The sequence below is a fragment of the Nothobranchius furzeri genome, chromosome 8 (genome assembly GCF_043380555.1).
Source record: "Nothobranchius furzeri strain GRZ-AD chromosome 8, NfurGRZ-RIMD1, whole genome shotgun sequence".
NCBI lineage: Eukaryota > Metazoa > Chordata > Actinopteri > Cyprinodontiformes > Nothobranchiidae > Nothobranchius > Nothobranchius furzeri.
The window spans coordinates 49,576,380-49,600,733 of NC_091748.1; the positions used below are offsets into that span (position 1 = coordinate 49,576,380).

Here is a 24,354-nt window from a genome sequence, read left to right on the forward strand (position 1 = left end):
AGATTTACAATGTCACAGACCTTCGCTGAACTGTAAACGAATGAGTTCTTGTTGTGTGCATAAAAAGTCATTTCAAACTAATTGCACACTTTTCCATCATTATTTTCGTCGTCGTCGTCGTCTTCCTCCGCTTATCCGGGTCCGGGTCGCGGGGGCAGCATCCCAACTAGGGAGCTCCAGGCCGTCCTCTCCCCGGCCTTGTCCACCAGCTCCTCCGGCAGGACCCCAAGGCGTTCCCGGACCAGATTGGAGATGTAACTTCTCCAACGTGTCCTGGGTCGACCTGGGGGCCTTCTGCCGGCAGGACATGCCCGAAACACCTCCCCGGGGAGGCGTCCAGGAGGCATCCTGACCAGATGCCCAAACCACCTCAACTGGCTCCTTTCGATCCGGAGGAGCAGCGGTTCTACTCCGAGTCCCTTCCGAATGTCCGAGCTCCTCACCCTATCTCTAAGGCTGAGCCCGGCCACCCTACGGAGGAAACTCATTTCGGCCGCCTGTATCCGCGATCTCGTTCTTTCGGTCATTACCCAAAGCTCATGACCATAGGTGAGGATTGGGACGTAGATCGACCGGTAAATCGAGAGCCTGGCTTTCTGGCTCAGCTCCCTCTTCCCCACGACAGATCGGCTCAGCGTCCGCATCACTGCAGACGCCGAACCAATCCGCCTGTCGATCTCCCGATCCCTCCTACCCTCACTCGTGAACAAGACCCCGAGATACTTAAACTCCTCCACTTGAGGTAGGACCTCTCCCCCGACCCGGAGGTGGCAAGCCACCCTTTTCCGGTCGAGAACCATGGTCTCAGATTTGGAGGTGCTGATCCTCATCCCAGCCGCTTCACATTCGGCCGCGAACCTACCCAGCAAGAGCTGAAGGTCAGAGCTGGATGAAGCTAGGAGGACCACATCATCCGCAAAAAGCAGAGACGAGATTCTCCTGCCACCAAACTCGACACACTCCACACCACGGCTGCGTCTAGAAATTCTGTCCATAAAAGTGATGAACAGAACCGGTGACAAAGGGCAGCCCTGGCGGAGTCCAACCCTCACTGGGAACAGGTCCGACTTACTACCGGCTATGCGGACCAAACTCACGCTCCTCTGGTAAAGGGACTGAATGGCCCTTAACAGAAAGCCACCCACCCCATACTCCTGGAGCGTCCCCCACAGGGTGCCCCTGGGGACACGGTCATAAGCCTTCTCCAAATCCACAAAGCACATGTGGATTGGTTGGGCAAACTCCCATGCCCCCTCCATCACCCTTGCAAGGGTATAGAGCTGGTCCACAGTTCCACGGCCAGGACGAAAACCACATTGCTCCTCCTCTATCTGAGATTCAACTATCGATCGGACCCTCCTCTCCAGTACCTTGGCGTAGACCTTTCCAGGGAGGCTGAGGAGTGTGATCCCCCTATAGTTGGAACACACCCTCAGGTCACCCTTCTTAAAGATGGGGACCACCACCCCGGTCTGCCACTCCCTAGGAACTGCCCCCGATGACCACGCAATGTTGTAGAGACGTGTCAACCATGACAGCCCTACAACATCCATAGCCTTGAGATACCCAGGACGAACCTCATCCGCCCCCGGGGCTCCGCCGCTGTGTAGTTGTTTGACTACCTCAGCAACTTCTGCCCCCGAGATCGGACAGTCCATCCCCAGGCCTCCCAGCTCTATCATTATTTTCCCCCCAGAAAAAGAAACTGTAATTTTTTTCTTCCTTTCCCTCGTTCAACTTAAAAAAAATCAACTGTTGCAACAGTCAGTCCAAGTGTTCTGGAGTGACCCACTTGGAATCAGTTTAGCTATAACTGAAGCTGCAGGGACAACGCTGATGCTCACTCATAGAAGTAATTTTGGGGGGGACAGGGGGGACATGTCCCCCCCACTTTTTCCACTTTTTACCATCCAAAAAAAAAACATTACACAATATTAAATTGACACTGGTTGAGCTCTAGGACCAAGTGGAAAACAACCGTTTGTTTTGAAGCCTGTTTCCCATTAGAGCATACTGTAAAGATACCCCCCCCCCCCCCCCGTGTGGTCCCCCCCCCCCCCACACACACACACACACGCACACACTTCTAAAGTGAAAATTACGTCCATGTGCTCACTAACAGTATAAAGTAGCTGAAGTACTTTTTATCAAACATTGTGTTACACTGTTTGCTTTCAACAGTTTGGTCCAATGTTTGAAAGAAAATACTACAACACCCTTCAAGCTTGCCTTTGTTTTTTGGCCAGCTAAGTGGAGTCCCTGGGGTCCCTGGGGGATGTGTTCTGTGACTTGTGGTGGAGGTCGAAGAACCAGAAGAAGAACCTGTGAGAGGACCTCAGCGACTATTCAATGTAAAGGGCGACCTGTTGAAGTACACAAGTGTGGAAAGAGTCCATGTCCAGGTTTGCTCAGTCATACTGTACTTCTACATGTTCAGCAACTTTTTACTAGTCTTCCTCAGTCTTTATGGCTTCCTCATAACAGCTAACTGCCAGCTGGTGTGCTCAGAAGGCCGTCCCAGTGAGGATTGCAGCAGCTGTGTGTGTGAAGGCCACATGCTGCAAGGAGATGTCCAAGGTGTGGCTGGGTTCCCCATAGCAGGGGCCGCCGTGGGTCTGGCCAGCCTTCCCCAAGTCATCCGAGCTCGTACGGATGCCAAAGGACAATTCAGGCTCCCAGGAGTCTGCTCCTCTAGCTCCATGCTGCTCACCATCAGGAAGGAGAAATTTGTCCCGATCAATGTTTCTACCTCCAGCAACACTACAGGCTTGTCCTGGCTACGAGCTGTTCTCAAATCAGCAGGTATGTAGTGGATAACTCGATGATGTCACATAACGTCAATTAGAAAACACTTCCTAATTCTTATTGATGATAATATCTCATGCAAAAAAAACTCTTTTAAAAAAGACTAACATTTGTAAAGTTTTATATCATTCAGACTACCTGGGACCCCAAATTAAATTATGAGTGAAGGGTAAATATCTCAGCAACCAGTATTCATAAACACATAGAACAGCGTGAGAATTAAGTGCAGATTTGCTTCATTCCAAAAAAGCAGGTCAGATCAACAATGTTTGTCCTTCTCCACTTTCTGCAGAAAAGCCATACATTGTGAAGCACCCAGAGGACAAAGTGCGTTATGAAGGTGGGCGGCTGCTGATGTGCTGCACAGCAACAGGATCTCCAGCTCCTGACAAATACTACTGGTGAGATTCAAAGATTCAAAAGGTTTATTTGTCACATGCTCAGCCATACAATGTCGCCCTGAGCCACCCCATAGGCTGCATAAGAACAGGGTTAAGGAAAACACACCCAAAGCATTCAGGGGCAGCATAGAAGTCTTTGTGTTGTTAACCCTTTATAGGGCACTCATTGAAGTAAAATAAAAAAAATCAACTCAAGGGTGTTATTGTAGTCCATAACCTGTGTATTTCTGTTGTCACAACACTCAGAAATATTTATTTTCACGCAGAAAATCAGAGAAAACAAAGTGCTCAAATATGGCCATTCTTCATTTTCCATAGAAATGGTGCAATAAATATTTACTATTATAATTGTTAATGTTACTTTTAGCTCAAATATGAAGATTATGTTTAAAAAACAACAAATTTTACCTAAAAATATTCATAACTTATTTTCAAAGTCAAGGGCGCACGTTCAAATGTGGCAGATTTGATTTTCATGCTGTGATTTCACCAACTTCATTGAGTTTAACATTTACAACATATATTTCCTTATTTAGCACAACTAGTCAACCTTGTGATGGGGGAGTTTCATAAACCTAGCATTGTTAGTTTTAGAGATCTGACCATAAACACGAGAGGAGACAGAGGAGTTTTCTGGTTCTGCTGACACACCAATATTTTGCTCGTCATAACCCCTCACCGATTGGTCAAGTGGTGCCATGGCACAAACTGTGACCAGCTTGATCTCTGATGATCGGTTGGGTGAAATTCCATCATTCTAAGAGTCTGTGGAAAGGCACACCAACATCGTTTAAGATGTGAGTGGAAGTGTCTAAATGTAGAAGTTGGCCCTATAAAGGGTTAAACTGTAAAAGTGAATTTCAGGATGCACATGTCACATGCAAACTGCACATATAAAGAAAAATACAAGACATTGCTACCATTAAAGCCAGTATCTCACTGGGCCCAAATTAGCTCTAAACATTTGTGAAGGTTCCCACTTTTCTCGTGGAAATCACGAGGTTTTGCTTTCATGTTCCTGGAATATTTTTCAGTTGCCTGAAAGCCACTCCCATATCGCATTGGTTCAGGCAAAGACCATTCCAGCTGAGAAAGTTGTACATTTTCTCGCACCCGTCAGTCATCAACAGCCCAGGGAAATGTGGGCAACACTTGTACTCTAACAAGCCATCATTAATGAGGCTTTAAATCCAGTCATTGAGGACAAATCTGTATTTTCATTTTTTGATGTTCACAGAAAAAAGTTGGTGAAGGCACCAACTTTGCACAATTCTTTGTATGTTCGATTTCACATGTGGTTGTTCAGTTCTAAAATAATGCATTCTGTCTTCTTACAATAAAAATGCATCAAGGTACCACAACGGGACTCTGCTGGACAGGAGGGTGTACAAGTATGAGGAGGACCTTGTACTGCGTGATCTGAAGCTGGAGCAGTCGGGAGAGTACTACTGCAAAGCCAGCAGCCCTGCAGGCAGCATCAAGTCAGCCCCAGCTCTCCTTACTGTGGTTGGTGGGTATAAAATAAGATATTATCCAGAGAAGACCACAGATTCAGTTTATGGTTTACATGGACACCAGACTTTAATAAAACTCCATTTCATCTTCAACAGGCTTGAGGGAAAATAACTCAAAATGATTATAGCAAGCAGCTCCAAAGGATTATAGCTCTGGATGGCTTCTGTCCCAGTGCGTTTGACAATGACGTATTTCCACAGGTTCAAGTAAAACCACTGACAAAAACCAAACAAATACAAATCATTTACTTTATAAAGGGCAGCTGCTGGAACGGATGCCAGAACTGACCTTTAACCAAGTCATCCAGGAGCCATGTTCATGCATTAAGAAGAACCCAACAAGACCACAATGTTCCACACCTCAAGGAAAGAAAGAAGTTAGTTTATAGACTTACTGGAGGGGAGGGGAATAAAATTCAGGTTGTGCCTGAATAAATACATTTTATTATGTTTGCTTTGGTTCAAACTAAAACAAAAATATACAGAAAGACTCCTAATAGTGGAAGATGAATCAAGGATACTTAAAAATCTCAAAACCAATTCCTCTACAACACCGTGTATTATTACATTTGTTATTGTTTTTCTAAACCTGGCACATTTAGCCGCCTTATCCAGGCTGGATAGCTGTGTTTCTCCTCTAGATGCTCTTTAATTAGAAGTTCTCATGGAAAAGCTTTGAACTGATCCCTACACCCCAAAAGTCATTTCAGCAGGAGACACTGCTTCTGAGAACAACACACACATTTTACAAAAGGGAGCCAAATATGACTTTCTCTCTGACAGTAATAGATTTGTTTTCCATTTATATTACTTTGACTGATAAAATGTGTCAACCACCAGTCATAGAGGGTTTTAGAGTGATCATAACAAAAACGCAACTCTCTTGGTGAAGACCAGCTGCACAGCAAAAATGGAGTGTTCAAAAATCCCTTTGGTCCATGTGTTTGCAATGATTGATTTATTTGCACGATGGTGCTTGATGACTAGCTCTCGATATTATTCACATTGATTATCCTGTCAAAGTCTGGGTAGATGGTTTTGTTTGGTAAATGAAAATCCTCCTTAACTTCAGATTTAATTACCACTTCACTCATAATTCACCTTCAAACTTTGACTCAAACACTTTTATGTCAAGCAGTCTGCATGTGTATCAATAAATGGTAATGTGGGTGTTTATGCAATAAATACCCAAACTAAAGAAAAGACAAATATATTTACTAATTTAAATGTACTTCTGCTAATAAATAAATATACAATAAAAATGTTCAAATAATTTTACTATTTATAATTGTTATTAAATATAAAGTGCAACTTTGGCACAGGAGTTAAGTGCTCCCCCCGTTATCGGAAGGTTGCAGGTTTGAGCCCCACTCAGTCTGTTGCTGTCGTTGTGTCTTTGGGCAAGACACGTAACCCTTCTTGCCTGCTGGTGGTGGTCGGAGGGACCAGTGGTGCCTGTGTACGGCAGCCTCACCTCTGTCAGTGTGCCCCAGGGCAGCTGTGGCTACAATGCAGCTCATCACCACCAGTCTGTGAATGTGTGTGTGAATGTGTGTGTGTGAATGGCTTAACGAGTGATTGTGTTGTAAAGCGTCTTGGGGGGATCCAAGACTCTAGAAAGCGCTATATCAAATACAGGCCATTCACCATATTTCAATGCAGGGATTCCCTGAGTGTGGTGCGCGCACCCCCGGGGGTGCGCGAGCTGCCGCTAGGGGGTGCGCGAGGTGAAAAGTGTAACACACACACACACACACACATATATATGTCTATAGCCATGCCCTGATGTGGGGGCTGGGGGGTGCGTCGACATGGTCGGGACATAGAAAGGGGTGCGCGGCTAAATAAGTTTGGGAACCACTGTGTTAAAGGATTAGATTTAGATTGATAAAAAAAGTATTCATAGCTTGATTAGTGCATATTTTCTTTCCTTAAACGTGAGGATCACCGAAAATCTTTTTTTTTGATCATTACTTCTGATTGTAATCGGTCACTGAGTTTGTCATGCAGGCTGAACATGAAAAAAGTCTCCTACACCCATCTCGTGCTTTAGCTTCTGATAGAAAATATATGAAACACTAAGATTTGAAAAGCCTGACAGATCTACATCACACTGTCATGGTCTCACCCATCTTCACTCACAACAGAGAAGCCTGTTGTTGATTTAGCGTCCAGGAAACAGCAGATAACGTCCCAGCTAACAGAAGCTAACCATTAGCATTAGCAACTCCACAACATGGCACAATTCCTCCAGGCTTGTGGTACTTGTGGAGATAAAACGTCAGTGTTGCAAAGTAAACAGAGTCAGTGGTAGGGTTGTGTTGCTGTTATCCAGTTCGAGGCGAGATGTCCAAATATCAGGAAATAAGACTCCAAATCCTGCTGTGTTTTTATTTATTTATTTATTTATTGAGAACCTCATTAGCTCCCACCATAGTGTGGAGCTATTCTTCCCGAGGTTTCTTCCATTTTCATTACAAATATTTTACAAACACCCCTTTTCCCACACTCATGCACACACACACACAACAACAACAAACTCCATAAGCTCCACAAATCATAACAGCTCAATTACGATATAAAATTAAGTTACCACACACTTCAGTGTTCATGTGAATAGTAATATAAATAAGTAAATATGGAGAGTTTACATAGAGGAATAAATAAATATATCCAAGACTTAAAAATCACAACATATCACTTCCATAACGAACAAAAACTATAGAAGCTGTCATCTCAGTCAAAAATGAAATTCATTGTGCAAGATTTAATGTTGTGTAAACAAAAAAGGCTTTAACTTCTTTTGGAAACATCTTCTGTTATTCTCTAATAACAAAATTCTCAGTATTGCATTCCATGCAACCTTGGCTCTGCAATAAACCGCTCTTTGCATTTGATTTGTTCTGCAGCGCGGTAGTGATCACCTTATGTTACTCCTCTGTCTCGTCACGTAATCATGATTGTCTGAAAAAAATTATAACTCGTCATAAATTATTCTAGGTATTTTTGTAGGTATTATATTTCTTATAAATGTTATCAGTGAATAGTTTAGTCTACATTTCACTGTTAACCAGGCCAACCTATACTTACATTTGTTCTGTAATTACATCCCAGAACAATTTGTGCAGCTTTATTTTGTGCCACTTGTAACTTATATAATTTCAATTCGCTTGTATTAGACCAAATAACTGATGCACAATCTAAATGAGACAGTACTAATGTTTGAACTAAATTTTTTATCAGCAAACGAGGAATAAATTTACAACAATATTTGATTGTGCCCATACTTCTTCCAAGTTTCTGCAAGACATAATTTATTTGACTAGTCCATGACAATCCAGAATCCACAATTACCCCCAACAACTTTGTTTCTTCTACCTGCTCTATCTCTGTATTACCTAGCATCAAATTCAGTCTAAGTGTCATCTGTAGTGTATATTTAGTTCCAACTATCATACATTTAGTTTTTTCTGCATTAATTGCTAGCCTGTTCATTCTAAACCATTGTGTGACCAAAGCCAACTCCTTTTTAAAAGTATCATTTAATTGGCCTTCTGTTTGTGCGGATACAAATAATGTAGTGTCATCTTCATATATAGCCATGGTTGCATGTTTTAAAATCAAAGGTAAGTCATTAATAAAAATAGAAAACAAAAGAGGGCCTAAACAACTGCCCTGTGGCACTCCACAATCTACCTGACCTGTTTCAGAATAGTAACTGCCATTAAAATGGAAGTTGAATTTTCGATTAGTTAAATAACTTTCTGTCCACTTAATGGCGGACTACTGAAATCTATAACATTCTAATTTATTTAATAAGATTTTATGATCGATCACATCAAAAGCTGCACTCAAATCTAAAAATATAGTACCAACTAACTTTCTATCATTTATTTTTTCTAACCAATGATCAGTAATCAGAGCAAGTGCAGTAGTAGTGGAGTGACCTGCCTTATATGCATGTTGATAAATTGTGTTCGATCCATTTGCTATAAAATAGTCTTGTATTTGTTCATATGCTACTCTTTCCAAAATTTTGCTTAATGCTGGTAACAAACTTATTGTCTGACTATTTTGACCAGACAGTGGTTCTTGGTTATTTTTAATTAGTGGAATTACTTTTGCCTTCTTCCATTGTGCTGGAGAAAGACTTTTCTTAAAACTTGTGTTAATTATATGTGAAACTGGCAGTAAAATAAAATCTACCACCAATTTTGGCAATCTTATATCAATATTGTCCATTCCAGGGGGGTTATCTTTACTATTTAAGAATATTTTTAATGTAATCCTCTGAAACCTCCATAAATTTAAATTCACAATCTTTGATTTGCATTATATCATCCTTTATTCTTTGATAAGACATATTTTCATCTTTTCTGTCCTCCATGGTATTATGCAATGTTTTAATTTTATTGGAAAAAAACTGTTTTAAATAATCAGCTATTTCTTTTGGTTTGGTTAGAAAAACCATCTGCCTCTAGAAGAGTAGGTGCCTTCCTTTTTTTAACCACCATAAGTTAATTTAATGTACCCCACACCTTTGCATGATCTAATTTAGCTTCAGTGATTCTCCTATGATAATATGATCTTTTTTTGTATTCAATTTTGTTACAATGTTCCTTATTTTGTGATATTCGTTCCATTTTTCCAGTTGATTTGTTTTTATTGCTTCTAACTTTACATTGTCCCTCTGCCTCATACGTTCCTTAAGCTCTTTATCCAGCAATGGAGAAGCTACATTTCTTACTGCCTGTTTCCTCATTGGTGCATGTTTATTTATCACCTTTGTTAACAAAATGTCAAAGATCTCTACAGCTTTACCTGGATCCTGCCCCTTTGTTACTTCTGTCCAATCTATATTTCTAATATCATCAACAAAACTTCACTCTCTCTAAAGTATTTAAAAGTGTTAAGCTCTCCTCTTCTGCTAGTTCCTGAAACAAGCACATCGGAGCATTTTTCCCCCCAAGTACAACATACAAGATATTCATTCTTACTAGAGACCATAGCAAATGTACTGATTAAACGAGTGGTCCACACCACAGAGCAGAACTCCTCCAGGATCGTGTTTTTTGTGGAGATAAAACATCAGTTTTGCAGAGCAATTAGAGTGGTAGAGTCTTGTTGCCATTACCCAATCAGAGATGAGATGTTGAGACCACTGCAAACATAGTGATTAAGCAAGTGAACCATGTCTTTAAACCAGTCACATAAAGACAAATATTGTTGTAACATTAATAAATGTAACCAAACTAAATATCAAATGTTGTTTATTTTGCAGGTAAAGGAACACCAGCATGCAACTCTACACCTGAATTCCACCTCATTAGACTACCAATGGACTGCATTCAACTTGGGACTGACTCTAAGTACTACAATGCTGGCCGCTGCCCTCACAACCAGTGTGCCGGTTCCCTTGACTATGACATGCGCTGCAGAGATGGAGCTGGATTCTGCTGTGGGGTACAAAAAATGGAGAGTCGAATCATCGACTGTGGCAACTACAAGCTCCCAATTCGAGCTGTATCACATTGTGGTTGTCAGAAGTGTATGCAACCCACTGTGCTGGTTCGTGGCAGAGTGGTGACCGCTGACAATGGTGAGCCTCTACGTTTTGGGCACATCTATATTGGTAAAGAAAGAGTGGGAACTACCGGATACCAAGGAGGCTTCACTTTGCAAATTACGCCCGACACGCAAAGATTGGTGGTGAATTTCGTTGACCCCACTCAGAGGTTTCTTGACACCCCAAAGGTGTTCATTCTTGACAAGAAAGGTGGATCAATTTATCATGATGTGAAAGTGATGAGGAAGCAGACACCAATTGACATTGATGCAGGTGAAACCAACTTTATTGACCTTGGAGAAATCAAAGGAGAAGACCCAATAGGGCAGTTGGTCATACCACCCAACTCCTTCCACAAAGACAATGGAGAAACATATGAAGGAACTGTGAAAGCCAGCGTAACTTTCATTGATCCAAGAAACATCACTACAGCTGCTGCAGCCCCTGGTGACCTCAACTTTGTGGATGATGAAGGTGACATGCTCCCACTGAGAACCTATGGGATGTTTTCAGTTGACTTTAGAGATGAGAGCAACAAAGAGGTTCTTGGAGCTGGTGCTGTCCAAGTCCTTCTTGATACTCAGCATGTTAAAATGCAAGAGCACATTCCTGAAATGAAGCTGTGGTCATTAAACCCAGACACAGGTGTCTGGGAGGAGGAGAGTGACTTTTCCTATAGCACAACAACCGCCGGTGGTCATGGAAGAAGCAAACGTGAAGAGCGCACATTTCTGATAGGCAACATGGAGATTAGAGAACGCAGACTTTTCAATTTAGATGTGCCAGAAAGCAGACGCTGTTACGTCAAAGTGCGTGCATACATGAGTGACAAGTTCCTGCCTACTGAACAACTGGAGGGCGTTGTAATAAGTCTGATAAACCTGGAGCCCAAACCTGGTTATTCATCCAATCCCAGGGCATGGGGTCGCTTTGACAGTGTCTTAAGTGGGTCCAATGGGGCCTGTTTACCAGCTTTCTGTGATGCTATGAGGCCTGATGCATACACTGCTTATGTCACAGCAATGCTGGGTGGAGAAGAGCTGGAAGCAGCTCCTTCTTCCCCCAAGATGAATCCAAACATCATAGGAGTGTCTCAGCCTTACCTAGACAAAATAAACTACCAGCGTTCTGATCATGACGATCCAGCTTTGAAGAAAACGGCTTTCAAAATAAATTTAGCGAAACCCAATCAAAATAATTTTGATGAGACCAATGGACCAATATATCCTTATCAGAATTTGTTGGGCTGTGAAAACGCTCCTGTGGATGCAAATCACTTTCGATTTTTCAGAGTGGAAAAGGACAAGTATGAATACAATGTTGTTCCCTTTGAGGAGACAGACTTGACAACATGGACAAGAGACTACCTTTCCTGGTGGCCCAACCCCCAAGAATTCAGAGCATGCTTCATCAAAATAAAAATTCATGGCCAGAAGGAAGTAATGGTCCGGTCAAGGAATCTGGGAGGAACACATCGAGAGACGAGAGGCAAACTTTATGGCATTAGAGACATTCGCAGTACCCGAGACATGCGAGAAGCAAACACCTCAGCTGCTTGTCTGGAGTTCAAATGCAGTGGCATGTTGTTTGATCAGGCAGAGGTGGACAGATCCATCATATCAGTGCTTCCACAAGGCAACTGTCGCAGGATCAGTATCAATGGTCTTCTACAGGAGTATCTCATTAAACATCCACCAGTTGCTCAAAACAATGAATCTCATGCCTTCACCATGTTAGCTCCTGTTGATCCATTGGGGCACAACTATGGCATCTACACAGTCACAGACCAGAACCCCAGAGTGGCCAAAGAGATTGCAATTGGGCGATGCTTTGATGGCACCTCGGATGGTTTCTCCAGAGAGATGAAGTCAGACTACGGAGTTGCAGTGACCTTCAGCTGCCCAGAAAAGAAAATAAACAGGGAAAGTCTCTTCCAGCGTCTACAAACCAACCCAGGTCAGACACTGGCTCAAATGGCAAGGGACATGAGGGAACTGGAGGGCATGCAGGTGCAACGGTCCTCCACCCAGGTAGTGGCGTTCCCTTCAGAGCAGCAAGGAAGGACCCAGAGTCGCAGAGTGAGCTCCACAGCCAGAAGGAGAGCATCCATTCGAGCACAGCAGCGCCAATAAAGGTGCCAAGAAGTATTTTTGAGTTAAAATATTTGATCCATGTTTACACTGACGGCAATATCACAACGTTTTTGGGTGTTTTTTTGCATTTTCATTTTATTAGAAATGGATGTTTGGAATTTTGTTTAGAGACTACAAACTTTTTGATGATAATTTTGAACTTATTGAAAACTGACACAGACATTCAGGCAAGCCCACCAAGCAAGATCGATGATTATCAGTCAAACAGTAACTTGAAGTTGAATATGATAGATAAATAAAGAAATTAATGGAATATGTATATATATATATATATATATATATATATATATATATATATATATATATATATATATATCTCTTCCCCACATAAAAATCTAATATTTGACATTTTGTAACTCAGTGACTAGTATGTATTTAATGGACTCTGTTCAAATTGTATGAATGAAAAGCCAGTATTGGAAATTGGCTTTTAAACCTCTTTGGGGTTTATTTGTGGGACTCCGTTTGGCTGACATCTCCCATTGCTTGAGTTGAAACCAAACCTTCAAATAAATACTATGGTAGACTGAAACACCACAGCTTTACTTGAAAGATCAGAAAGACACCAACATGAGGTCTGCTACACTAGGCCTTTTTTCTGCTAAGTAGGAAACTCTTTCTGCCAAGGGAAAACCCACACCAATCAGTGTGGTGAGGCATGTCACACAAGTTAAAACGTTCCATACAACCACAGTTATTAATGCATTTGATAAGTTTGCCATATTGTTAACTGTACCTACTTAAAACGTGCAAGACAACCAGACAAACCTGGATTGCGCTGGCAGCAAATGAAGTTAAGTGACTGTAAGTTATAACAAAATCTTCTTTTGTCTATGCACATTCCAACTAATAACAACAATAGACAAAATGCAATCTAAAGCATTTATCGGTGTCATTTTGACATAAAGAGGGTCATTTGGAGCCAAAATAACGATTCTTTTCTGTGTTTTTGAGCTTCTCGTGTATCATTTTTGTGCAATAACAATAATTAAACTTGAGAATTAGTAACATTTTACCCATTTTAACTATATTATGGCATATTATAAGTATGGGTGAAGGAAACATCGCTATCAGTGTTTGAATGTCCATGAACCCAATTACAACATGTTACATTTATGGCCTACCCTCACCTATTGTGACGAGCTTTGGTTAGTGACTGAAAGAACGAGATGGTGGATACAAATGAGTTTTCTCTGCAGGGTGGCTTGGCTCTCCCTTAGAGATAGGGTAAGGAGCTAAGTCATCCAGGAGGGGCTTGGAGTAGACCCGCTGCTCCTCCACATCGAGAGGAGTCAGTCGAGGTGGCTCGGTTATCTGATTAGGATGCCTCCTGGATGCCTCCCTGGTGAGGTTTTCTAGACATGTCCAACCAGAAGAAGACCCAAAGGGAGACCCAGGACATGCTGGAGGGACTATGTCTCTCAGCTGACCAAGGAACGCCTTGGGATTCCCCTGGAGGAGCTGGTCTGAGTGGCTGGGGAGAGGGAAGTCTGGTCCTGTTTGCTTAGGCTACTAAGCTACTACTACTTTGAACTATTTGAGCTGCTTTTATTATCTGATGAGAACTGAAACTAAAGGTTCATAAACTTTTAAACCAGAAATTGGGGCATGGGTAGCATGGACGCACATTTCACTGAACAAACGTATGGCAAAACATTCTTCAGCACATCATTTTGCTGTGCAGACTTGGATCTTTTAATGCTTTTATATTTAGCAGCAAAAACAAAACAATCTTTTGTGTACAGAACAATTTCTGTTCTTATTTAACTTTTTATTTAGTGTAACACCCTGGTCATAAACAGTTACACACGTCTTGGACAACTAGCCAAGTTCTCTGTACATATTGTCAAGGCAGGAAAACTCAAAATGTAGGTAAAAATAAAGTATCTGTAAGAATTTGGAGTTTTTGACTATTTTTAAAGTTAATTCAGCAGTAGCTCAGCTCTTGTTTTTCTATGATAAGGGATTTGCAGACCCATGGGAGAAGTCGTTGGAGCTGAACTAATCTACATCTAAATCCAAAGGGATCACGGTGATCCGTGGAGAAACCAGGAGAGGCTGGCAAATAAAAGAAAGCCTAATTAGAAAGTACATTTCACCTCCTCTTGAGGACTGTTGAAACAGTTCGGCAACGATGTCTTGAGCAGTCAGGCAAATTAAATTCCAGGCAAATAACACTGTAGCATCTCATAATCAATAGCAAACTGGGCACTAGTGTATTGCAATTAAACCTGTTTACTTTCAAAGCGCTACCCTCCATCCTGGACAAAACACTCCAAAAAACAGGATCGGCTTACGTTGCCTAAATGAAGGGGGGATATATTTAACTCCACAGTTATTCTTGGTAGCACTTTAGATAAACTGTTCACTCCTGAATATATGAAATAACAACTCTCAAAGCAGACAGCGAGCCGGCCTATTTCAACCTCAGTGATTATCAATGTCCTCTGTAATCACAGACACATGAGCAGACCTCCAGATTACAAAACTAAACCTCCCATCTGCAAATGCAGCATTCGTCCACAAAGGAAGATAATTGAATCCAGTTGTAGAAGATGATAAGTCCTACAGTAAAGTCAGGGGGTGTGAGGTCAGCTGAGGTGATCTAACAGATTTAACACACATATAGGAACTGTTGAAATAAAGACTTCAAGAGACAGAGAAGAATGATTGGCTACCTACGAATCTCAACATTCAGTGCTGTATTAGAAAAAGGAAAAAGAAAAAAAAACCTCCTTGTCAGTGTTGGTCTCATGGTCTGTAATTTACAGAATCCTGAGGTTAAAAAGTGGTTGCATATGGTCTTTCTCCTTAGAAACTCTCAGAGGGGACCTAGCTATTTTTAAAGAAGTATTAGTGAGGCGTAAATGTCAAGGTACCAATAATAGCTTGGGCAAACAGAGAAAGTAAGCTTTGTTCCTCAGATAATTTGTTTTGTTCTGATAACTGTTTCAGTATAATGAAATAAAAAGGGTTCAAATTCACTTTTACCTTGTTTTATGCTAATGTTAATATTACACATAGGTACACATTGCAGCAATAACCCAATCAATTCAAGAGGAAGGTATACCGTATACAGTCTCAGGGTGCTGGACTTGGTATGGAACTCTGTGCATGGTTAGGAGTTTTAGTGTGGCCATGTCTGCTTTCCCTGCCAGCACCTTACACCCCGCAGTTATGTGGTAGATTGTTTCAGGGGCCAATTTGCACAGCCTACACCTTGGGTCTTGTCTGGTGTGGTAGATCTTTGCCTCTGTTGCTCTGGTGTTTTGGACCTGTTCCTGTGCAGCCATGATGAGTGCCTCTGTGCTGACCTTCAGACCAGCTCTTAGCCATCGGTAGGATGTCTTGATATCCGCCACTTCAGTTATCCGTCTGTGGTACATTCCATGTTGGGATTTGTTCTCTCACAACGTCATTTCCAGCATCTCCTCCTCTGTTCACTGTTGTCTGAGACCTTCACTGAGCACGTCATCTGTTGGGGCCTTGTCATGGATGTACTAATGGATCTTGGCTGTTTCATCCTGGACAGTGGCTTTCATACTTACTAGTCCTCAGCCTTCTTGCTTGGGATGGAACCCTCCATGCATGGTTAGGAGCTTCTGTGTCTTAACATCTGTGATCTGTGTTTCTTCCTTTGGCCAGATTATTATTCCTGCAGAATATCTGATTATTGGCAGGGCGTAGCTGTTTATTGCCCAGATCTTGTTCTTGCCATTGAGCTGACTTCTTAAGACTTGCCTTACTCGTTGTAGATATCTGGCTGTGGCTCCTTTCCTTGCAGCTTCATTGAGGTTACCATTTGCTTGTGGGATACCAAGGTACTTGTAGCAGTCCTCAATGTCTGCTATTGTTCCTTCTAGGAGTGAGATCTCTTCTGTGTGGACTGCCTTCCCTTTCTTTGTCACCATCCGACCACACTTCTCAAGTCTGAATGACATTCTGGTATCAGTGCTGTAGATCCTGGTGGTGTGGATCAGTGAGTCGATGTCTTGCTCACTTTTGGCATACAGCTTTGTGTCATCCATAGAGAAGGTGGCTGATTGTGGTTACATATATCACCCGAAGAAGTATTTTCGTATATGTTATGACTTCTAGATTTTAAATTTGAGAATATAAATTAAATCTCTCCAGAGTCTACTACTAGAACTCAGTATGCAATAGTATAACCACTTTCGTTCTTGAACAACCCAGGTGATATCAGCCCTGCATGAGTTTACTCCAGGAGCTGAGAGAGAAACATAAAATAATTAGCATTGCTTGTTATTGCATAGTTATTGCATGGTAATGCTTACTGCTTTATTCTTGCATTGGGCTTTAATGTGTAAACTGTGTACTGTGATAAATTTAGTAAAACTGTATGAGCAAGAATATGTAAATAAATGATTTTGTGAAAACCTATTGACTTGTATTTTTATAATCATTAACATAATAAAGACACGTGGCAGGTAAGTAGTGGGCAAGGCCGGATTAACCATATGGGCAACTGGGCAATTGCCCAGGGCCCACAAACTCTAAAGGGCCCAGGGCAGCAAGGGCACGAGCAAAGTACTGTAACTGTAATCTCCCGCTTTATATTAAACTAGGATGACCATCCTGTTTCCCCCGGACATGTCCACTTTTCACTCTCTGTCCGGGACGTCCGGACTGGGGGTTCTTGTACTGATGAAAATGTCCGGCTTTTCATCCAGGAGCAGGGATCGAATTATGGTGGAGCTGTATATCCTACACATCCAGGGGAGCCGGAAAAACGTTTTCTACCTATATTCCATCATTTATGGACTCTTTTGAGCAGAGAGCACAGAGAGTGGCACAGTGCAGATCGTTGGTGCGCAGCGCTCCAGGCTGCTGCGTCCAGCGCACGGTCCATTCTCAAAGTGGCGCAACCAAAAACTATAATGAACACACGATCGTTCATGTCCGCTAATGTTCTCTACTTTCTGTCTTATTTGTGCCTGAAGCGCTCTGCTACTGCGGAGCTCTTCACCTGTGCTGCGGTGATTTCACCTCACTGACGCAGCACCGAAACGCGCTCTCCACTTTGTAGTCAGGAGATCCCTTTGGTCTGCTCAAAAGTAACTGATGAGGTGAAAAAGTAAGAATCCAGGCAACAGTTTTTCTGGAGACTTTAGAGGAGATGCAGGAAGAAGAGAGACAGACAGGACAGGACATAGTTAAATAAAAACAAGAAAACAAAACAAAGTGTTGAAAAGTAAAATGTACATAGATTTATCTCCACTACACCTTTTTACCTGTATAAACAATAAGTTGCACACATGCAATATTTATACATCTGATACAATTCAGATCACCTTCAAAACTCAGTCACACACCCAGGGCCGTTTCAAGACATTCTGGGGTCCAAGGCTAAATGACCCCCTCCCATACCCCCCACCTCCCCTAACTGGGCTCCCCAGAAGCCTCTGTGTAATCCAAACCCTCTCCAGGAGTATTAGATATACAGTGTTTATAAAAGCTCCTCAGACATTACTGACATGTTCTAATATTATTAGATGAACTAAATTATCACACACGCTGTCTCATCTGCTGCTTTTCTAAACTTGCAAAAAGTAACAAAACCATTTGAAAGCCACTATTTGTGGATTCTCTGGAAGTTTCCATGGAGTGTGTGACAACTTATTTTTTCATTGACCCCGTCGTCTAATCTCACAGCTGAAACAAGCATCCTTAATGATCGTGCACAGGAAGCGTACCAATGCTGTAGTAAAACAAAAGGTATAATAATTTCTTATTAATAAAACCTTGCTGCAGCACTAAAGCAGAAAATTTTGATTTTGCATTAAATATGCTAAATATTTGCATATGAATTGTTTTGGAGCCCTTTTATTGGCAGAATCTGATATTAATTTTAGTTCCTTTAAAAAAATGTGTCCCAACGTCATAGGCACAGATTTCCTGTCCTCTTGTTTGGAAATGGAAATATGGTCACCCTATATTAAACAAACTGTCTACCCGGGCTTTTGCGCTGCACAGAGACGCTTCGCTGCCTATGACTTTGAACGTCAGTTGAGAGTCAGTCTCATGCAGACTGACCAATGAAGAGAGGGCCTCATGTTAAGACCCTCAGTCCACACGAGGTGTGTCAAAGGTTACCCTGAGTGGGTTACGTGATGTCAGGCATTCAAGTATTGAGTACATTTACCGCATATTACAGTAAAATATTCTGTATGTGACCATATTATGGTGATCATTGGGTCGTGATGATGGAGCCCTTGAATATTGTTGCCCAGGGTACAACAAAGTGTTAATCTGGCCCTGGTAGTGGGTTATTGATCTATTTTAGTGATCAACTTCTTATTGTTTATAATTATAATCATAAGGATAACATAGGTCAGGAGAATTAGAACTGGAAAAACACTAAAGAAACAAGAATACACTAACTAATAAGAACATGTACAAGAAAACTTTATGACAAATTAGAATTTAACAAAAATGAAGAAAAAATAAGTGATTTAAACATACTTAAATTAACTATGGAAATGAAAACAATCAGAGTTTTATGGAAAATGTGGCCAGTTATGTTGAAAAGAACAAAAATAGAAGCAGCTGTTGAGAGAAACAACAAGTCATTGTTTAAACAAGCAGAGGGACTGGAAATGTTTGACTCTGTGAATGGCTTCGTGAACAAAACCAGCACAGACTGGAATGTCGTTGACTTGGAACTGGAAAGCTTGTGGTTCAGGGTTGACAAAAAACAAATAGGTCATTTTAAAAAATCCTAATTGTGTTTCCTTTTCTACACCAGATAAAGACAAGAGTGGTCCCCACGTGTAAAGCAGGGGAAATACATAGCTGGTGTCAGTGCTTTTGCAGTTCTCTATATTAGAATTCATAAATCTAATGACATGGTCCACCGCCCGGCGCCTCAGGGGAAGAAAGCAGTGGGCTACTGACACTGTTTATAGTGGGGACGGTGTGGATCGGTGGGCGGAATTTTTCGAAGACCTCCTCAATCGGCACTGGCACGTCTTCCAGTGAGTAAGCAGAATCTGGGGACTTTGGGTTGGGCTCTCCAATCTCTGGTGCTGAGGTCACTGTGGTGGTCAAAAAGCTCCTCTGTGGCAAGGCTCTGGGGATGAGATCCGCTCAGAGTTCCTAAAGGCTCTGGATGTTGTAGGGCTGTGTTGGTTGATGCGGCTCTGCAGTATCACGTGGACATCTAGGGCAGTTCCACTGGACTGGCAGACTGTGGTGGTGGTCCTCCTATTTAAAAATGGGGGCCATAGGTTGTCCTCCAATTACAGGGGGATCATGCTCCTCTGGTACTGGAGAATAGGGTCCATCGGATTGTCGAACCTCAGATTCAGGAGGAGCAATGTGGTTTTCGTCCTGGCCATGGAACACTGGACCAGCTCTATACCCTTAGGGGGTCCTGGAGGGTGCGTGAGAGTTCATCCAACCAGTCTACATGTGTTTTGTGGATTTGGAGAAGGTGTTTAACCGCGTCCCTTGGGAGGCCCTGTGGGGGGTACTTCAGGACTATGGGGTATCAGGCCCTTTGATAAGGGCTGTTAGGTCCATGTATGACCGGTGTCAGAGCTTGGTCCGCATTGCCGGCAGTAAGTCGGGCTCGTTCCCAGTGAAAGTTGGACTCCACCAAGGCTGCCCTTTGTCACCGATTCTATTCATAACTTTTATGGACAGGATTTCTAGGCGCAGCCAAGGTGTGGAGGGCATCCGCTTTAGAGGCCTAAGGATTGAGTCTCTGCTTTTTGCAGATGATGTGGTCCTGATGACTTCATCAGAACGTGATCTCCAGCTCTCACTGGAGCGGTTCACAGCTGAGTGTGAAGATGTTGGGATGAAAATCAGTTCCTCTAAATCTGAGACCGTGGTCTTGAATTAAAAAAATACCTTCTCCAGGTCAGGGATGAGGTCCTGCCCCAAGTGGAGGAGTTTAAGTATCTCGGGGTCTTGTTCACGAGTGAGGGGAAGCTGGAGCGCGAGATCGATAGATGGATTGGTGCTGCGTCTGAAGTGATGTGAAAAATGTCAGAAGTGCAGTTACTGAGGTATTATCCTGAACTGGTTAAAGAGCTTAAAACTGTTTCACCAAATCAGTCAGTATAAATGTGGATTAGTACCAATTATAACTGGTATACTCCAGTAGTTAGTTTTAGAGGCTAAAATGTTCATGTAGACATAAATGACACTTCAACCACTAAAAATGTTGATGTTTGCTGATCACTTAAAAATTCCCTGTTCTGGTGCAGAAATGCAGCAAACAACGACCACTAAAGACCAGTAATTAATGCTGTATATAGAGATCACACCAATTAATGACTTTTTAATTAAAGCTTTTAATTTGAGATGTGAGGCATTTCTGAGCAGCGCAGCAATAAGCAATAAATTATTCATCTCCGGCTAAAATGAATGAAATGTTTTCACAGAGAATCTTGTCTTCAAAAAGCTTATTGCAATTATTGAAAAAAATACAAGTACTCTATAGTTTTTAATAGTGAAAATTAAGTTCACTTTTCACAATTAAGTAATGTGTGAATGGGTGAATGACTGATTGTGTTGTAAAGTGCCTTGGGGGGTTCCAGGACTCGGGAAGGAGCTATATCAAATACAGGCCATTTAAGTTGGTAAGTTCATGTAATAAATAATGCATTAAAAACCCTTTCTTATGAAAGATGAGAGCAAACTGTTAAAAGTCATGTGTGTTGATTGAAAAATATCCATAAAAATCCAAATATATATTATAAAAGCAATAAAAGAAAATCAATGATATTGCATAAAGAACAAATATCAATAAAACACAAGAAGGACGACTTTCTAACATTGTAACGTGTGTGATTTCATTCCAAGTTGTAAAAACTTATAAAAACATTTCTGCAGCATTAACTACGTTTATGTTGACTTTCATACAGACACCAAATAGTTCTACTGCGCTGTGTGACTCTCACCCTGCAGATTATGACTCTATATGAAACCTCCAGTGCACATAACAGATGGTTCTAGGCTGCAGAATAAATATTGTCACAAAGTTGTGCACCAGGGAGAACTGCAGGGAGCAGAGCACTGAGCCACATGGTCAAACCTTTCTGACCCGGTTCTGTATGTTTACCAAGTCTAGAAAGAGATGAAGAATTAAGAACACACACTCACATCAGTGTGTGTTAGCATGAATATAAATAAACAAAAGATATTTTTTTAATGTTTAGGTTTCCATTTCTTGTAGTCCTTTAATAGTCTCTCAGCTGCATCATTAGCAGACATCTGTTTGGAAGACATTCAGGGCTGGAGACTGAAGTCTCAGCTGTGCAGCTGTAACCCAAAAATCTGTGTCCTCATGTTCTCATTTCTTAAGCACACATTGTTTGACATCTGTCAGAAAACAAATGTAAAAATAGTGAACTGTATGAAACCTCATTCACAGCCATTCACAAAGTTTCGTTGAATAGTCACTTTTAAAATAACAAGATCAATGTTCAAATGCCAGACAGATGGGTGATTACCAAATATTTTATTAACTTAATCACAACGGAAGTACAGCTCAATAAAAATCTAAATAAACCTTACTTGTGTTTTCAGGTGAGTCGCCCCCTCCTGGACATTAGTAGAAAATTCACATTTCTCATTGTCCGACCTGGTGGGCACCTGGTTTCATAGTTATTTATTTATTAAGCTCAATTTTTACTAAGTGCTACTGTTTTTAATCGATTATTGAAAATTGAAATGAGCCCTAATCATTGATGCTAAGCTGAAAGTATTATTAAAGCTGCCATAAATACAAATCCCTCACTGCACTGGTCACATTAAACATGTCCGAATAACTTTATACATTTTTATATAAAAATGTTGTGAAAATATAAGCTATATGTTTTTTTTTGCTGGATCAGTGTAACATATGGTAACGAGAACAAAGCTAGTTGTTTTCAAACCCACTTAGAAAACAACCACAGCCACAGAATTGACTCTAAATGGAAAATTAACGAAGTTAAGAGAACAACTCCACTGTTCTGTAACGTTTTCATGGCAAAAACAATCATCTTTAAAAAACTCTTTGAAATGATTACAATGGTCACAATGAAAGAGCCAAATGTTATCACCCTGTTACATTTGTGGAACAATCCACGGTTGTGGGATCTGATGTGGACTCACAACTCAGTTCAGCTGAACTTCTACCTGGAATGCCAGCAAGAAAAACTATTTCATGACTTCATGTCCTCTTTGCACAATCTCCTCAACACCAGTCCTGAGTTCACAAGAGTCAAAGTAGAAGCCGTAAAAGACAGATAAGTCTCAGGAATGCTTTGGGATGGCTTGTGTTTGTGGAACGAGTCTGTAAGACAGGACCGAGCAGCTCGGAGGCTGGTCAGGCGCTCTGATCTGCTGGGAAAGGCTTTAAGGAGAGATGACTTGGGTGCTTCACGTACACGTCACCATCCTCCAGCTTTACTTCATAAACGTGTTGCTGTTGAAGTGAAATTGGGAGATGAAATTGTTTAAGCGTTGGAAGAAACACAAGAAAGCAAATCTGCGGTAGTTCAGAAAACAGCACATTTGGTTTCATCTTTACAATAAAAGCGTGTTGTTTATTTTTTTCAATAAGAAGTGCAATTGGAAGACTGACAGAGCAAGAATGGTAGGTTATTTTCATACAAGCTTCAGTACACACTCACTGGCCACTTTACTAGGTACACCGGTTCAATTGCATGCAACAAAGATGGTGCATTTACATGTAGGCATACCTAATAAAGTGGCAGGTGTTTTTAAGTGAGCTCACTGATGGAATTTCAGTATCGTAGAACATTTTACTGAAATCTCCATTAAATGATCTTTAAAACTTATCCTTTTTTTTTTTTTTGAGGCAACACAACAAGCAGTGAGGTCGTTTTTATCTCTGACCTGTAACGTTGTCCCAGACTTCCCCGTTCTGAGATCAAAGTTGTAGTCATGCCAGGGACAGAAGACCTGCAGGACCCCATCAGCCTCCTCGATGTCCCCCTCGCACAGTGGACCACCTGGAGGGGGTTAACAGGAAGCAGTAAATCACAGTGCCCTATCCTAGCGTTCACCTTCTGACGTCATCATGAAAAGGTGATGATGCTTGAAAACTATTTTGGCAACCTAGACAGCAGGGGGGCAAGATGTTTTCCGTTCACACATCATGTAACCATCAGCGGTATAAAAGCATGCCTGTTCTCATCTCTCTGGTGTAAAACTGAGCAGGAGTGAACATGAATTTTACCAGAGTGCGCACAGCGGGCGTCCATGGCAAAAAACTCCCCCTTGACACAAAAGAGGCAGACATCCGCGTCGCGGCCGAGAGGGGAGTACATGAGGCGGCAGCGCTGCTTGGAGAGCTCCGAGGTCGGGCCTATGCGCCTCCACAAAGCTCCCACCGCGTTCTTTTCCTCATCTGCCGAGCCAGAAGCCATAAACAACGAACAGCCGATATGTTTAAGTAATTAGTGCCGCTACAGCCCTCGATTTTTCCCACGCTCGCAAATGTTTTTGGCTGTTCACGCCAAGCTAATGATCCAAACTAAGCAGCAGGTCGAGCATCGCGGCTCTCATCCGAGCAGCATCCGTCACGAGCCGCTTCATGATGACGATTACCACGAACAGGCAGCAGCACACAATAAACACGTCAGAAAAACGTCCACACCTTTAGCAAAAAGGTGGGAATATGTTTCTGAGGAGGTATTAATTAGCTGTAAAGTCACTTTAGCACGAACAGCTGCTCTACGTTATGAACGAGTCCTCATAAATAGACCCAGACAGAGACTTCCGGTTCTGTGATTAGGGTCGTCAGAGTCAGACATCACATCAGGCAATTTATTTCAAACACTGCAGAATGCTCAGCTGGTGGCCTGTAGAGCTCATTGAGAACACGTTTGGATTATTTTCCAAACAGTGGTGCATGACATTTTCATGGTCCAGGG

General features: G+C 41.9%; 2 protein-coding genes across 2 annotated transcripts in view; one reads left to right on the plus strand and one right to left on the minus strand.

Annotated features, from left to right (window-relative positions):
* The window catches only part of cilp2 (cartilage intermediate layer protein 2), a 34,273-nt gene extending 17,433 nt beyond the window's left edge, over positions 1–16,840 (plus strand). The window contains exons 5-9 of the mRNA XM_015971612.3: positions 2,247–2,402; positions 2,485–2,802; positions 3,098–3,206; positions 4,559–4,716; positions 10,002–16,840. Of these exons, the coding sequence (XP_015827098.3) occupies positions 2,247–2,402; positions 2,485–2,802; positions 3,098–3,206; positions 4,559–4,716; positions 10,002–12,418 (3,158 nt within the window). The 3' untranslated portion in view covers positions 12,419–16,840. The remainder of the gene's footprint in view (positions 1–2,246; positions 2,403–2,484; positions 2,803–3,097; positions 3,207–4,558; positions 4,717–10,001) is intronic.
* A 5,745-nt stretch (positions 16,841–22,585) lies between these two features.
* si:ch211-212d10.2 (Rieske domain-containing protein) lies at positions 22,586–23,984 on the minus strand. The gene is made up of 3 exons (XM_015971610.3): positions 23,658–23,984; positions 23,315–23,430; positions 22,586–22,880 (listed from the first exon to the last, which is right to left on the minus strand). The coding sequence occupies exons 1-3, from the start codon at positions 23,845–23,847 to the stop codon at positions 22,782–22,784; spliced, it is 405 nt and encodes a 134-aa protein (XP_015827096.3). The 5' UTR covers positions 23,848–23,984; the 3' UTR covers positions 22,586–22,781.
* Positions 23,985–24,354: the final 370 nt, after the last annotated feature.

What these genes read in the sequence shown, in the direction of transcription:
- si:ch211-212d10.2 (XM_015971610.3), bottom strand. Translation starts at nt 23,847, where the DNA reads ATGGCTTCTGGCTCGGCAGATGAGGAAAAGAACGCGGTGGGAGCTTTG. An exon ending in CGCCCGCTGTGCGCACTCTG is followed by an intron (nt 23,431 to 23,657) that starts GTAAAATTCATG and finishes AACCCCCTCCAG; the next exon opens with GTGGTCCACTGTGCGAGGGG. An exon ending in AGTCTGGGACAACGTTACAG is followed by an intron (nt 22,881 to 23,314) that starts GTCAGAGATAAA and finishes TCACTTCAACAG; the next exon opens with CAACACGTTTATGAAGTAAA.